This window comes from Dendrobates tinctorius, unplaced genomic scaffold (genome assembly GCF_039654945.1).
Source record: "Dendrobates tinctorius isolate UK_male_01 unplaced genomic scaffold, ASM3965494v1 ptg000250l, whole genome shotgun sequence".
Taxonomy (NCBI): domain Eukaryota; kingdom Metazoa; phylum Chordata; class Amphibia; order Anura; family Dendrobatidae; genus Dendrobates; species Dendrobates tinctorius.
In genome coordinates this window covers 11,810,001-11,827,443 of record NW_027361917.1, presented here as the reverse complement: position 1 = coordinate 11,827,443, position 17,443 = coordinate 11,810,001, and the positions used below count along the sequence as shown (strand labels likewise).

Here is a 17,443-nt window from a genome sequence, read left to right as displayed (position 1 = left end):
TGGCAACAAGGTTTTAGTTTTTTTCCTTACATTAAACTGCTGGCTAAAAGTATGTGCACAAATGATTTCATGTACCATCCTCCCCCATAGGCTACAGTCAGCGGCACTGCGGGTCTTGTCTGTAGGAAGCGCAGTGCGCTGACTGACAGCCTCCATTGGGGATGACTTCTCCCCTCCCTATTGGCTCATCCTCCTGTCAGCTCTGCAGTCAGCCCTGCTTTAGTCTGATCACTCCGGAGGCCACAAACTACAGGCTGTTCTGATAATACCAGCTGGTCACTCAGCCTCCATACACCGGCCTGTAGTGATCTCATGGCTACATTACCACAATCTACGGTCCTCCTGCCAGGTGGAGTGTGCAGTCTAAACATGGATAGCAGGGGAGGTAAGAGGGGCCTGGGAATCCCTCTTTATGCCCATCTCTCGCAGAGTGGGGCACATGTGAGATGGGAGTATAAACTGCTGCTACTAGTGGGGGACACTGGTGTAGGACTAATTGTATATTTTTCACTACATGTGTGGTAGAAATGAGGCTATGTTCTCACGTTCAGTATTTGGTGAGGTTTTTTTTTACCTCCGTATTTGTAAGCCAAAACCAGGAGTGGGTGATAAATCCAGAAGAGGTGACGTGTTTCTATTATACTGTTCCTCAGATTGTTCCACTCCTGGTTTTGACTTACAAATACTGACCAAATACTAAAGGTACAAACATGGCCTGAAAAGGAAGCAATGCTACTGATAGGGGAGGGTTGGAAAGGGGCCAATAATGTTACCAGTGGGGAAGGTCAGAAATACACCTAGGGTGCAAGACAGTAGTCAGAGTGAGACTATGGGGGTGAGGGGCTCGGTGAGTATATCTTATTGTGTTTTTTTAAGGGTACCATTACACCTAGCGATGCACCAGCGATATGACGCGGTCAGGATCGCTGGTGCATCGCTAGGTGGTCGCTAGTGAGTTGCCACACAGGCAGATCTCACCAGCGACATCGCTGGGGTCGGGGATCGCTACTTACCTGTCAGACGCAGCGATCCTGCGTCCTCCCGCCCGGCTCCACGCGTCGCTCGTCTTCACCACAGGAAGCGCCGCAGGAAGTGGCCGACGAGGAACGGTCCAGGAGCTTCTCGCGCGATCAGCGATAACCAGCGGGGGAGCCGGTCGGAGGTAAGTATCACATGCAGCGATATCGCTAGCAATATCGCTGCAACGTCACAAAATCGGTGACTTTACAGCGATATTGCTAGCGATTTCGCAGTGTGTAACGGGGGGCTTTAGGCCTTTTCTCCCCTCCTTTCGTTATGCCTTTAGATCTGGAGAGACCTCCTGGCCTCAACCATACGTCCTTTTCTTGCGTACGTTTTCTATCTGTGATTTTTCACAGAGCACAAGCCCATTAAAAACTATGGAGCTGTTCACATGTCTGTGATTTTTTTTGTTTTTTTTTGTTTTGTTTTTTTGCGGACTGTGTGACCCCAAATAAAATCAGAGACATCGATCAAAATAACCTGTTGACGTCTGTGGGTCGGTGAAAATCGCAGCACACATCGCCATCCATGTGCTGTATGTAACATTTTCGTGGATTGGAGACGTTTTTAATTGCTTTTCATGTTGTTTTTTTTTTTTTTTTTCATATGTGAAAATCGCTGATGAAACACTGATGGTAAAAACTTACGTACGGCCCAAACGGTGATGTAACTTGAGTACAATGTTAACCACATACAGTGGCATGTAAAGATTGGGCACCCCTGGTCAAAATTACTGTTATTCTGAACAGTTAAGCAAGTTTAAAATGAAATGATCTCTAAAAGGCCTATGGTTAAAGATGACACATTTCCTTTGTATTTTGGGCAAAAAAAAAAAAAAATATTGTCATCTTTTTACATTTAAAATATTATGAAAAAGAAAATGGGCCGAAGCAAAAAAGTTTGAGCACCTTTTGAAGATTTGTGCGTTCAGATAACATTGACCAAGGTTTCAGACCTTAATTAGCCTGTTATGGTTATGGCTTATTCACGATCATCATTAGAAAGGCCAGGTGATGCAAATTTCCCAGCTTTATAAAAACTCAGCCTCCTCTAACATTGTGCCAAAAGGCAGCAGCCTGGGTTAGTCTAAGCAGCTGGGGAGCACTCTTAAAATGAAAATGGTTGCAGCCCACAAAGCAGGAGAAGGCTATAAGATGATGGCAAAGTTTTCAAGTTGCCCTTTCCTCAGTTCGAAATGTAATTAAGAAACGGTAGTTAACAGGAACAGTGGAGGTCAAGATAAGGTCTGGAAGACCAAGAAAAATTTCATTGAGAGCTGTAGGATTGCTGGAGAGGCAAATCAGAATCCCCGCTCTAAGCAGCTGCCTAGCACTCTGAAAATGGAGGCCTACAAAGCCGGAGAAGGCTGTAAGAAAAGAGCAAAGGATTTTCAAGTTGCCCTTTCATCAGTTTGAAATGTAATTAAGAAATGGCAGGTAACAGGAATAGTGACGCCAAAATGAGGTCTGGCAGACCAAGTATAATTTAATTGAGAGCTGCTCATAGGATTTCTAGAGAGGCAAATCGGAACCCCTGCTTGACTGCAAAAGACCTTCAGAAAGAGTTAGCAGACTCTGGACTTGTAGTACTTTGTTCTACTGTTCAGAGACACCAGTACAAATAGACCATCATGGAAGAGTCATGAGAAGAAAACCTCTCCTGCATCCTCACCATAAAATTCTGAAGTATGCAAAAGAACATCTAAACAAGCCACTCACCATAAAATTCAGAAAATGCAAAAAAAATCTAAACAAGCGTGATGCATTTTGATAAATAATTGAAAGCGAGCGATACATGCTCATCGAGCTCTCTGATATACATGATTTTGTGTCCTTGTGGGTTAGTTGACGTGGGAGAGACCATGATGGAAATTAGAGCCTGCATAAGTAAACACAAAAGCACCATTAGGGCAGAACTTAGAGTTACCTGTTACAAGACATTTTATTGATAAGATATTCAGTAAACCAATTGCGATTTAGGGTCATTGACAGTGCCACTGTGCAAAGGGGTTGGGGATAGGCAAAAGTCTTGAAGAGGTAAGAATTAAGGGGGATTTTGAATTGGGATCGTTACAACTCAAGGGTTTGAATATTGAGTACAATTTTCATAATTGTCTACCTTGAGTCTCCTTATCATTTGTTGCCATCAGCATGTTTTTATTTATTGCTGTTTTGTTTTTAGATGGTTTCCCCTTTATGGTAAAGGGATGGAGTGATTGTAGATGTGGGGACGGAGTCTGTTGGACACTTCTATACATAAATATTATGAATATAATGAAAGTATGATACATTAAATTGTATTATTCCTATTACGTCTTGGTTTTAAATTCTCCCTGTTTTTTGTTTCTTTTGCTTGATTTGCCTATTTATTACAGTATAGATGGGTTGCTATGGGGGAGTATATGTGCTGTATTCCTTTAAGGAGGTCTGCTATGAACTCCACGACCTGGATGGGTTAGTCCCCTTATTTCATGTGGGTGTTTTCTTTACAGTGGTCATGTGACCGCGGTCTTGCTGACACCACATGTAACTTCCAGTCAGTGTGCACCGCTTGCTCACCGCTTCTACGTGTCATCAGGGCAGCAGTCACGTGACGCGTGGGAACGGGGCCGTGTGCTGGGATGGCGTGTAAGCCGGGTAAGATGGGCTATTGGGTGCAAATCATGTTTCCCTGACAACTCTATGCTCATATGCCATTGGAGAAGGGTAGGTGCACCTTTTGGTATAATTTGTCATTAGGATTTTGGCACACTTTTAGAAACAATCCATAATGGGCTCCTCATATAACATCTTTACATATTAATGACAATGGGGATGGCATTATTTGATTGATAGATCATCCCGATGTGTAAACTATGGATATATTATTGGACGTGGGGATTATTCTCCATCTATTCATTGTATAACAAGTTGTTTGTGTATTACTGATAGGGCCAATGTGCCCTGTTTTTGATGTTTTTTTGTAATTGATGTGTATACACCAATCACCATAAAGTATACACACACTCATATTAAATACATCTGTCACACTGCTGTATATAAGCCAGCCCTAAATGATTGTATGTATACTTGATAAAGACCTATAACAGGTCGAAACGTTGCAATGTGATGGCAGAATAAACCTTACCTTTGGAAATTCATCACCCTGGATGGGACACTGCTTGCTTTTTCGTATGCTGCTGGCCTTTCAAGTTGGTTCCTTGGAATTTTGAATGAGCGTCCAGCTTAGTGAATTCTACCAGGCCTCCTTTTTTCTGGACGGCTTCTACAAATGGATAATGATCCTAAACACACAAGAAAATCCACAATAGATTACCTCCAAAAGGCGCAACCTGAAGGTTTTACAATGGCCCTCACAGTCCCCTGATCTGAACATCACTGAAAATCTGTTGCTAGACCTCAAAATAGCAGTGCATGCAAGACGACCCAGGAATCTCACAGAACTGGAAGAATTTTCCAAGGCCATCACCACTTCCTCAGGAAGAGAATTCCAGAGCCTCACTGCTCTTACCGTGAAGAACCCTCTTCTATGCTGGTGCAGAAATTGTCTTTCCTCCAAACGAAGAGAATGCCTCCTTGTTCTTGTCACAGTCCTTGGTACAAACAGTTCATTGGAGAGATCTCTGTATTGCCCTCTGATATACTTGTACATATATATATTAAGTCTCCCCTAAGTCTTCTCTTTTCTAGAGTAAATAGACCTAATTTTGAAACTGTACATTTTTTAATATAATGCCGGTAAATAAAAATTCCCAAAAGTGGACGTGTTTTGAAAATGGATCTATAAATGGAAATTCGCTTTTGTCATGCAGAAATTCCAGTTCCTCTCCTTCATTCAGAATTTTTTTTTTTTTGGCAGGAACCCTGATAAGATTCTTTACGTGCCTGCACTTACAATTGTCTAATCAATGATTTGAGGGGATAATATACTGGTGCATTCAGTGCCCTATTCACTGGTGTCGATAGTGTTTGTGTACGGACCTGTCTGAAATGCCCGCACACTGCAGGAATCCGTGGATTAGCCAGTTTAGGACATTTTATTTGCTGTGACCTGCAGTATAGTCGGTGAATGTGTTAATATTAGTTAGCATGCCATGCTCCGCTGCCGGTTTAATGTTTCACTTGCAGAGGAAGCCTCTCTGGTTAATGGTGGGTTGGGGGCTCAGAATCTAGTTGAGATGAAACAGTGCAGAGTGAGTGAGTTGTATGGCTTCATTTGTTTGCTTTGGCTTGGGGTTTGTCTGGGAGGTGAACACACATTCTTAAAGCCAGTGAAGGATTATTTTTTCTCTCCCTCAGCCTTCCTGCCTGGTATAGTCTTTTCTTTTTTCTCCCTTTATGCGCATTTCCATCTTGGATCATTTAAGCAGAAATCTGTCTCACATGTGCTGTTCTCTTCAGAGCCTGAAGTCTGACGAAGAAGCAGATGTCGCCAAGGAGCCTGAGATTGAAAACTTTGAGGCACAAGGTAAAATTAATAATCTTAACTAAAGTGAAGTCTAATATGAGGACGTGCTGCTGGCTGGACAATATGGATCCGATTAATAGACAGGCAGTAGCTAATGACTATCCACAACTGAGTGTCATTGCTCTGCGACCGGTGAATCTCCTTCAGGTGGGACATACAGGTCTCCGTGTAGCATGACATGGGAAAACTGCAAATTGCAGACCACTTTGTTTTTAAAATTGCATATGATGGTCCTGGCAATTATTGCTATATTGGTGCAATCGTTATTTACCGTATTTATTTTTTGGAATTGTTTTGTTTTGCATTGGGGGAGAGCACAGCTATGACCTCTCGGGAATCCTTCAACAATCGCAAAAGCTGTTGTTTTGAAATGGATTGTTATATGAGTACAGGATTTTACTGGATAACTGCTTACTTTCCTGCACGGTCAAGTGCAGTGGCCACGCGCTTTTTCAAACTGTTTTCCTGCAAAATTTTGTGTCCACTTAACCGTCCTTGTAAAAAACAAAAACGCAGTGGCTGCATACTGCCACAGCTTTTGGGCACACTTGTGCCACCCCACCTGGTCTTAATCTGTGTTCCCACGGTGAGTTTTTGATGTCGCAGATTTTCTGCAGCGCTTCTGCACCTATTCACTAAATTAAGTTACTTGCTTTTTTTATTTTTTTTTTTTTATTACGGTATATGTTTTTGAAGCTGTGTTTTTTGTTTTTTTTTGTTGTTTTTTTTTGTCTTTTTTGTATGTTGTATTTTAAGTGATAGCTGCTTTGTTTTTGAAACATTCTGATAATTGCACTAAATGTGGGAAATTGTCAGGTAAAAAACTGAATGTACGTTTTTAGTGCATCTTCGCAATGGACCTGGCAGCAGGTTTGTGTCTCTGCATCAGACTACTCTTTAGGTTAGATGGCAAAAATCTGATGTTAGATTCTCTTTAAATGCCCCGGGGAAAGACATTTTTATCAGGTTGTTGGAAAATCACAGCAAAAGCTACATCAGGCGCACATTGTGTGAACACAGCCATAAGCACAATACGATTTTTTTGCGTAAAAGAGCAGAATTTATACCACGTGGCAAAATGGCCTCCATGTTTGTCTGTACATTTACAAGAGGCCTATATGACAACACTACATCAAAGCCAAACACTGTTTTACTGCAAATTGCAGTGGGTTTGCAGTGTAGTCTGTAGTTGCATTTTTTTTTTTACAGGTGAAACTCCTCTATTTTACGTTTTTTAACCCAACACTTTGTGCACAGAACATTTTGTAAACTCAGACGAACATGCTGGGTTTTTCAAGCCTAAGAAGCTTCAAGAAACTGGCAGGTTTTTTAATTTCTTGAAGTTAAACTTGTGCACAAAAAACATGCCATGCTCCACCCCTCAAGAGGTGCCTGGAAGAAGCTTTTGACTTTAGGGTTGCCTTTTGGGATTATTATTTTTTGGCCAAAAGCAAAAAACAGTTTACCTATAAGTCAAGTAGTCAGTAAGACTCCATTGTGGTGGTAGTTAGCAGTAGTAGTAAACACCAAGGTGTATCATCCACCAAATGTTTACAATAAAAGGACAAAATTATGCTTCCATTTTAACAAAAGTATGTTGTGGGTGTCCTGTAGACCTAGGCGATGTTGGTAAGCATACACACAAGTGTCCTTCTGCTGTGATAATACTTTTGACCCTTTGATAGGACAACTGAGGACATGGAACCCAGGATTTTTTGACTGTCCCAGAGGAATTTCGAATGCCCACTCTGATATGACTGAGAACCAGGTGCGGGACATCTGGGAGGAGCTGGGTGTAGGACACAATGGATACCTCAAGCGGCAAGAGCTTGCCACTGTGTGTAAAAACATTGGACTTGAAGATCTCTGTGACGAGGTATGAGCAGCGTCGTTCTGTAATGCCATCTGTCCTGGTTGTGGTCACACGTTGACATCATATCACAATATTGCTGCAGTTTTTTTAAAAATTACTTCCAATGTGATTTAACATTATCGTGTCCTAAGCATTTATCTTTACATGGTCGGCATTAACTTATAGGTGAATACCTCTAATAGCCACCCTATGAGGCTCCCTTCACATGTCTGTGTTTGCAGTAAGCGGGGGCATCATTTTTTTTTTTTTTTTTTTGTTTTTTTTTCACGAATGCCCAATGTACTCATTATAACCTGTGCTGCTGTGCACATGTCTGTGTTTTTATATGGAGACATGTTCATTTCTTACTGATTGCACGGATGATAAGGGCCAATATAAGTCTTTTGGTCCGTGTTAAACACTCTCAGTACGCGGATGGCAGCCATGTATCATCCATGTGCCATCTGTGTGCTGTACGTGTTAAACATTGTGAAATATAAGAGAAGCTTTGTGATTTCTTTTGCCATACTAGAAAAACACTGACAACACTCTGATCCAAAGCACTGATGACCCCGGTACAGTATTTTTTCTGGTATCTGTTTTATAAGGACATGTGAAGGGGGCCTAAGTCAGTGTGGTTCCCGCTTTTTTTTCTTACTATGGGAAGAGAGGACTATTTCCATACCTTTTTTTTCAGGGAACATTATCTGATCAAGAAGTCTCCCATTGTTAGCTCAGTGCTTTCCTCAAGGAGAGACTTTACATCCTAGACCATGAAGGTCAAGAAACTATTGTAGGAAATTGCATATGGCAGCACAATACAGTTTTGGATAAGATCAAGTGTAGTATCTTTTGAAAAGGTGTTCCTGGTCAAGCCACCCTAGTAGATTGATACATGATACACACTGGGTTGGTGCGCTTCTTAGTACGGCAGGTGGCTTATATAGTCATCTGGTGGAATGCATGGCCCCCAGGATCGAAGCCACTAGACTGGGTAAAGTGTGAGGGCTAATGGTGCAATGCGCCTCAGGAGTAACCACTCTGGAGGGGTCTGATCTTACTGGGTGTGGGACCCCAGCTGAGTCTCAGGCTCCGTAGCATGCCGCACCTCTTTCATACTTTCTGAGCACAACCCCTTATTCCTGGTCTTCTGACTAGGAAGGGTATTTTTATAGCACTGGCCGAAGGTCCATTCAGCTTTAGGCTGAGAAATCAGCACTGCATAAAACTCCCTGCTCCACTAGGTTGGAAGCCTGATTGAACGCCGGGAACACGAAAACTGCTCTCACCAGGCTTTGGCTAGGGAGGGCACAGAAGGTCCTGGACCCTCACTGTGGCCTTCTGGTTCAGTGGGATGGGGATGATGCCTCAGGGAGGAGTCCACATAAATCTGTTTTGGTGTGACTATGTTCACATTTTTCAGTGATTTGGGTGCTGCTTCAATTAAAAAAAAAAATAAATAACACAAAAGTTTTCCATAGAAGCATCATAGTTATTACCGCCAGTCGTCTCAATCACTAAATACATGAGAAAGCCACACATTTTTTTTTGCCTTTCACTACATTTGATAGAATTAGATTTTTATAAATTTGATTTTCTACAGGATATTTGGCTGTGTGGGATGACTTATTGCAAAGGGTAGGATACTGGTCTTCTAGTAAGCGGGATTCTTGCTCTTTCTCTTCTCCCCACGTGTATTTTTGAGCAATTACAAGCTTTACATTATTGTGATTCACATGAAGTTGTTGGCTTCAAATTAGAATTTTTAGGGAAAATGTGGTAAACTCCACAAATTCAAATTTTAAAAGATCCGTTCACCTGTATGAATAACACTTTAAAAATGTGCTTCATTCTAATTTTAATTTTGGCATAGAATGTAGCAATTTTCTAAATGTCTCTCACATGGGACACTACATGTGACACTACCCCAATAAAAACAAGAAAAAATAAAAGTCATACAAACACAAAATGTATACTTGCCCATTTACTGCTTGCTGTTTCAGCTTTGTTCCTGTCCCCTTCCTTGCTGGCCTGGTTACCTGGCTGCAGCAATTTACATCCCATATATCCCCTGTGCGCTTTGCAGCCAATCTCTCTGCTTGGCGGTCGTGTGCTGGGTTCCCGAGTCTCTTGATTGGCTGCAGCCAGGTAAAAAAAAGACCAGCAGGAAGAAAAGGGATACGGCGATTAAAGTGCAAAGAGTAAATGGGTGCATATACTAATTTTTTTCTTAATTTTTTTGGGTTTTGATGGCTGGGGACAGATTTTGTAATGACTTGGAAAATTCCTTTAAAAATTCTGTTGGTCTTTAGGCCACTTACTTAAGTTTGTGTGTTCTGTTAGGAACTTGAAGACTTATTCAATAAGTTGGACAGAGATGGAGATGGCAGAGTAAGCTTCCAGGAATTTCAGGAGGGATTGTTCAGCCATGCGCCTCTGCCGGCTGCCTCCACCCCATTAAGGAAAAGACATGCACTTTACCAGGTGGGTGGTGTAATGTATTCAGGTCTTTTCCCTGATGTGTAAGAAGCAGATGTCTTGGGCTGTGTGCCCACGTCGCATTTTTTATGCATTTCCACCACGTTTTTGCCGCAGCGGAAACGCTTAAAAAAATGCTAATAAAATGCATCCCCATGCAATCCTATGGGATTCCGCAGTTACTGTGCCCATGCTGCGGATTTTACCGCAGCGGAATCGCATAGCATTAAAATCCGCAGAATGTTCATTATTTCTGTGGAATTGCGGCGATTCCGCCGCCATTGCATTGAAATGCTCACTTTACGCATGTGGCTATGCCCACCATGCATAAAGTGAGCGCTTCATGTGCGGATGGTATCCAGGATTTGGAGGAGAGCAGACTGTCCTTCATGCCCTGGGTACCATATCCATGTAAAAAGTAGAATTAAAATAAAAAATCGGGATATAATCACCCTCCGGCGGCCCCCGGAGTCCTTCCCGCCTCTCAGTCACACTGCCAGCAAGCTACGTCATCTGAGGTGATTCTCGCAGTTCATCCCTGGGAACGGAGCTTGCTGGCAGTGTCGCTGGAGGCCAACAGAGGGTAAGTATATCCCTATTTTTTTTGCATTCTATCTTTTACTATTGATGCTGCATAGGCAGTATCAATAGTAAAAAGTTGGCCACAGTGGTCAAGCGCTATGCTTGTGTGTGACCAACCTGTGAATCACTTTTCCAAGTGATGCTTCAAATCGCTTGGAAAGCGCTAGTGTTTTGTGGGAAACTGCATGCGAATTCCGCATGTGTTTTACCTGCGGCAGGGAGTTGTGGAAATGCTGCTGAAAATTCCGCAGCATTTCTTCAATGTGGGCACTTCGCCTTATAATTGATGCTACAGGGCTTTTGTTGTGCACCTTGCAGAGATTGTGTGCAGTTATTTATCCTGTACGTTTATGCTTGACAGATCGAGGAGCACAGCCATAACACCGCCTCACCGTCTCTGCTGTCTGGATACGGAGGCTTTCATCTTTTCTCCAGCATTGATGATGGGACTGGCTTTGGAAACCCAGAGCAGATTATGATCATATGGGAAGAGGAAGGGATTCAAGACAGCAAAGATATATTAATTGTGAGGCTCATTCTTCAAGAAATATTTCAGTTTTGTATAATTTTACCAAGAGGCAATTTCTGATTCATTGTTTTATGCCATCCTTATAAATATAATGTTGACTGAGCGATGTTTTGGTTCTTTTCTTTTGTACATTAGCTCTCTATCTCTTTTATGTTTTTCTTATATATATGTAAGGGTTTCCAAATAAAAATGTAATTTATGTATAGAGAATATATATATATATATATATAATGTGAAATCTTTACTTTGTAAATAATATGCCATCTACTCTTTAGAGCCTGGATTTTAATGTAGAGGAACATGTGAACCTTTTGGATCTCACCACTGCTTTAGACAATGAGTTAATTGCAACGAAAAACAGAATCTATCTTGCCGCCTTAGCGTCTTACAAGCATGAATTACATCACCAGCAGTAAGTCCTGTCCTGTGTCCACATTTCTTCTGATTTCTCATTTGCCCATTAATTTATTAAGGCAGCCCCTTAATGACTGTTTTGAGCATATAGGGATAAGGAATAACTTGCTTATCACTGCGGGTCTGAACACTGGGAGCTGCACCAATCCCAATATCTGGGCTCTGCCACCCTGTCTTGAATGGAACTGAGGTGCATGAGCTCTGCCTTCATTCCAGTCTTTACTTATGGGACTCCTGGAAATAACAGCGCTGTCCTCTGCGTTCTCTGCCAGTCCCATAGACAATGAATGGAGCAGTGACCAAGCATGTGCATCTCTGCTCTGTTCAGTATCAGGAAAGTGAGCGTGTGATGTCCAACTTTTTAATAGAAAAATCATACATTGAATAACTTTTTAGTTATTTTTTTTATGCAGTAACCAAATTGATCAGATCACTAAAGAGAGAGACAAAGTTAAACAGGATCTTGATAGAGCAGAGAAGAGAAATCTACAGCTGGCTGATGAAGTGGACGACCATAACTCTGCGATGGAAAGTCTCAATGAAAGCAAGATCAAGTGAGTTACTTGTAGTTGAATCACATTGTGCTCCCGGACTCCTCTACCGTAAAGGCTATACTCCGAGTCCTTTATTTTCCTAAGTGGACTGTCGGGTTCTCTTTGCAAATTTTAATTTGTTTCTTTTTCACCTTTAAAAGGTATATGTCAGCAGGTTTTTGTTTTGTAATCCGAGAGCAGCACGCGAGCCTGATTCCAGCAATGTGTCACTTACTGGGCTGCTGCTTGCAATTACAATAAAATCAGTGTTTCATCAGCAGGAGATTATTTGTACAGGACTAGTTGTCTCATGCCATGTAGTCCTCCTGCTTTGTGAAACCCTGCCTCTTCCATTCATTAGTCGCTTTCTACCTATGCATAGAGTACACAAAAAAGCTGCCAATCAGTGGCATTGGCGATGTAATATGGAAGCTCAGCATTCAGAGAACTGGTAGATCTGCAGCAGAGAAAACTGATTTTAATGAAAAAAATTATACTAAGCAGCCCAGTAAGTGAAACATCACTGCAATAGGAATCTCTGTCCCTACATCATGCTGCTCTCAGGTTACATAGCAAAAACCAGGTGGCATATTCCTTTTTAAATTTAGATTTGTTCACTACACAGTGCTTGTGCCGGTTATGGGGCATATGGCAGTAATTGCTTGTCCTGCTTGCCAGAACCCTGCCACGGCAGATGCCTGCAGATGGAGCTCAGTGAATGCATAGAAACACAGCTCCCTATGACTGCTCTTCTAGCTGTATAAGTCTGTTTGCTCTTCACTCCCCCTAGTGGTGGCTGAATGCAGCCAAAAATGTATTTGTAATCAAGTGGGACACGCCACGCTCCCTATACAGGCATATTGTAAAATTTATCAGCACAGACCTTTGGACATAAAAACTAAATGGTGCACATTAACCCCTTAATGACTAGGGGTATTTTTGGCTTTGCATTTTCATTTTTCCCTCCCCTTCTTTCCAGAGCCATAACTTTTTTATTTTTCCATGAATACGGCCATGTGAGGGCTTGTTTTTTGCGGAAAGAGTTGTAATTTTGAACGACGCCATTGGTATTACCATGTCTAGTATTACAAAACGAGAAAAGAATTCCAAGTGCAGTGAAATTGCAAAAAAAAATGGAATCCCACACTTGTTTTATGTTTGGCTTTTTTGGTAGGTTCACTAAATGCTATTTGACCTGCCAATATGATTCTCCAGGTCATTGTGTGTTAATAGACACCAAATATGTCTAGGTTCTTTTTTTATGTAAGTGGTGAAAAAAAATTCCAAAATTTACTAAACAAAAATTGCGCCATCTTCCAAGACCCGTAGCGTCTCCATTTTTCGTGATCTGGGGTTGGGTGAGGGCTTATTTTTTGTGTGCCGAGCTGACGTTTTTAATCCCACTTTTGTGAAAATACGTTCTGTTTGATCGCCCGTTATTGCAGTTTAATGCAATGTCACAGCGACCAAAAAAAGTAATTCTGGGGTTTTGATTTTTTTTTTTTCTTCTCGCTATGCCGTTCAGCGATCGGGTTAATCCTTTTTTTTTTAAAACTGATAGATCAGGCGATTGTGAACGCGGTGATACTGAATATGTGTGACCTTTTTTTTAAATTGTTTTATTTTGAATGGGGCGAAAGGGGGATGAAAAAACTTTTTTACATTTTTTTTTTTCTTTTTTTTTTTTCATATTTTATTAAACTTTTTTTTTTTTTTTAAAGTTTTGGCATGCTTCAATAGCCTCCATGGGAGTATAGCATATCGCCTATACGTAGCAGAAATACTGCATTGCCGTGAGCGCCGACCACCGGGTGGCGCTCATAGCAATGCGGCATCAACAACCATAGAGGTCTCCAGGAGACCTCTGGTTGTTATGCCAACACATCGCAAATCCCTGATCACGTGACGGGGTCAGTGATGCGCGCATTTCCTGACGGAAATTCCGGTTAAATGCTGCTGTCAGCATTTGACAGCGATGTTTAACTAGTTAATAGGCGCAGGTGGATCGCGATTCCACCTGCGCCTATTGCGGGCACATGTCAGCTGTTCAAACCAGCTGACATGTCCCGGCTTTGATGCGGGCTCACCGCCGGAGCCCACATCAAAGCGGGGGAGACGTCCAATGACGGACTATGTCATTGGACGTTAAGGGGTTAAAGACGTTTCCCACTAAATGCCATTATCACTTTTCCAGAGGAGAGGTGATAAATAAATGATGGCTTTGTGAGATGGGGGCTTCTAGATAGCCATTATGGAAGTAACTGGTGCAACTATCTTTCATTCTCACTACCACTCCAATCACGCAGGACTTTAGGACCCCCGATCTCAATATCAGTGTGGGGCCCAGCAATTGTCCCTGTAGTTGATAAATGTGGTAAGTGGGACAACTTAACTTTAATAAAGGCATAGTGCATATGTGAGACTGGACAATTCTGAGCTTCACTGTGGGGCCCTATGATTTCTGTGCTCACCCATGGTCTGTTATATTATTATGCAAATAAGTTATATGATTAATATTTTACAGGGATTTGGAGCAGGAATACAAACAGCGTCTTTCTATAATTCGATCCGAGCTGGAAACGGAGAAAGATAATTTTCTGCAACAGTCTGAACAACAGAAGAAAGAGCTGGAGGCAGATATTGCTAATTTCCAGGTGGAAGAAGCCTATATGAGAGAAAAACTTAACTTATCAGTAAAGGTCAGGAATATTTAACCTTGTGGCATGATTTAATTAGTTACTATATTCTGTATTATTAAAAATTATGTTCTTTTCCCTAGCAGAGCTGGGGATCCTCTCTCCACCTCTTGGCGTATTACTGCATTAAAGGGAATCTGTCACCACATGTGACCTATCTAAACTATTGGTATGGACATACAGGTTATAGACTGATGAAATGCGTCATCTCTGTATGCCTCCTATCAGATGTCTTGTTGATAAAAGATGATTTATCACTGTATATAAATGAGTTCTTCCAGGCTATTGGGGGGGGGGGGGGGAGTATGTTGCCTGATAGTTACCAGTGTGATGTGTAATGGCCGCTCTACTCTCCTGTTCTCACTGCAGAGCTGTGTTTGCTTATACCTGACACATGTGCAGGGTCCTTTCAGCTTCCAACTCACAGGCAGACAGGGCTGCAAAAAATATGTTTGCAAGAAGACAAATTTACATTCTAATGTTCTGTGTTACCTGTCTCACACTGGTAACTCACAATTTTATTTATTATGATCTTTGGAGGCAGAGTTATCTTCCAGACAGAGTTCTCCCCATAGCCTGGAAGACGTCATTTACATAAAGTGATAAAAGCTAATTTATGATCGTCAAGGCATCTGATATGAGGCATACAGGTATGTCTTTTTCAGCAGTCAATAACTTGTATGCACATGTAAAGGATGGCACCAGAGAGATCACGCAGAATCCCTTGTCTGCCACCACATGTGAGGAACCTGCACCTCGCCACCCTACCTGATGTCACTGTTACGTCAGCAAGATCACATGGTATAGCCTCCTCACATGCACCAACGCGACCTTCTGCACCTGCTGGGGACGCATAAAGTAAAATTGGTGCAGTTTTACACAGACACACACACACGCTATCCAGAGAGGCACGGGGAGTGATGAGAGGATGTGGCACCACATTCACTCACAGCCCTGACAGACTGAGAGGCCCCTTTCACCAGCACCAGTGAAACAGAGCCCTGCAAGCTCAGTAGGTTTGCAACCAGTTCCTCGTTGGATATAAAGCCAGTCAGTTAACGGGATTATATCTGGCCAGAAATCAGCCCCAGTAGCATGGGAAGTTAAACTGAGAAAGGAACGTGTGGATTGAGATAAAAGAGCAGCCCAAGGTTAAATTATATATTTAAAAACACATAAGACAATTCACTACATATACGATGGTTACACATATGCAATGGTCAGATATGCAAATACAGATATTGGTAAGACAAAAGACATAAGCAGAATATATGTCAATTACTGGGTTATGTTAGATCATGGGTGTTGTGGGCCACAGGGGACATGTGCTGCCAGCTGTCCCCTTGGTCCTGTCTCAGCATGTCACTTGACACGGCCCCCACTTCCGAAGTGACTAGCAAGCATACCAGAGGGTGACACCACATGGCCGTAAACTAACCTTTATCCCCTTTAGGACACTCCCCTCCTGCCCTCTGGGCTGAACTTAAATCCCCTCCCCTTTCCTTTGCAGCTGCAAACTACAAAATCTATGAAAGATCATAACTCCTTTCTGTACGGTCTTAGGGCGGCGGTTCTGGCGCCATCAAATCCAGCCGGGTCCCTGCTATGCCTTAAGACCAAACACCGCTTTGCTATCTTGTTTCTACTGGCTGTTCTATGTAGTTACTTGCCCCTGGGTGCTAGAATGGGTTGAGGCCCAGCTGGGCGCTCAGCATGTTCTGGTGATCTCTGAAATATACATGAGGTAGGGCTAGGAAGTATTGTATCCCCATAACCCCTTATGGAATCATAGGTGACTCAACAAAGCAGTTTAGACCGCATGGTATCCACATGTCAGTAAGCTTTTTGTTTTGCTCTGAGGTGACATAAGGTGTGAGATCTGTCACTCGAAGCCCTTTGACTCTTGACCACCCACCCCGCTGAGCTAGCTACACTCTGAAGGGGGTTTTATAATCCCTTGCCAGATAGCATACAAACAAGTGGTATGAAATTATATCTCCAATATTCTTCACAGCCCATATTAATAGTTTTTAGATGGGTCAAATGTGGTGACATATTCCCATTTAAGGAGTGGATTTTGCTTTTTTTTTTCACTACACCATTTTAAAGAGGACCTGTCACTTGCTCAATAAAGTGTTTAATACTGTATAAATGTACGAGATCTGCCTTGATTCTTTCTTGTTTTGCTCTGAAATTGCGGAGAAATACATATTTCTTGCTTTTGTAGTACAGCATGTGAAGTCTCTCCATGCAATCCAACTGGGTGTTTTTTTTCACAGACTTCTCTGGGAGCTTGTGTTTTCTCCCTTCCCTCCTAGATACTGCCAATCACAGTTTAGCAGCTGATCTAGAAGTCCAGCAGTCTCACACACTGCCGAGTTGTGATTGGCAGTGTCTGAGAGGGAGATGTAAAAGAGAATGTCCTCAAAGAAGACTAATAAAACTCCCATGTTGGTCTGCAGACAGAAATTTCCCATATTGCGCTCCAAAAGTAATAAATGTGACTATCTCTCTACAATTGAGTGAGGCAGCGCAAATCGGAAAAGAGCAGTAGAATTTGGGAATGAGTGATTTTTACAGGGTATTTAAAGCCAATTTGTTTTAGCAAGTAACAGGCTCTCCTTATCCTTTGTTGCATAGATAAATTCAGCTGTTGATCTTTATTATCAGTTATTGCATTCTGAAAAGGGCAAATTGGTAAAATGATTAGATATCGTAGTCACCAGGAAGTCTCCTGTATGAATAATGGCTTGAATCCAAAGACAATTGGTAATGGATATCCCTTGGAAATAACCTGACAAATGGTTAAAATAGTGCAGATATTGTGTATATTGCTAAGCTCATGGTAAACTCAATGAATAATGATTTC

General features: G+C 42.0%; 1 protein-coding gene across 2 annotated transcripts in view; it reads left to right on the top strand.

Moving 5' to 3' along the window:
- The window catches only part of NINL (ninein like), a 232,276-nt gene that overhangs the window by 121,505 nt on the left and 93,328 nt on the right, over positions 1-17,443 (top strand). For both annotated transcript variants that reach the window (XM_073557474.1, XM_073557475.1), the window contains exons 5-11: positions 5,424-5,490; positions 7,176-7,366; positions 9,686-9,826; positions 10,764-10,928; positions 11,207-11,343; positions 11,759-11,899; positions 14,403-14,577. In XM_073557474.1, the coding sequence (XP_073413575.1) occupies positions 5,424-5,490; positions 7,176-7,366; positions 9,686-9,826; positions 10,764-10,928; positions 11,207-11,343; positions 11,759-11,899; positions 14,403-14,577 (1,017 nt within the window). The remainder of the gene's footprint in view (positions 1-5,423; positions 5,491-7,175; positions 7,367-9,685; positions 9,827-10,763; positions 10,929-11,206; positions 11,344-11,758; positions 11,900-14,402; positions 14,578-17,443) is intronic.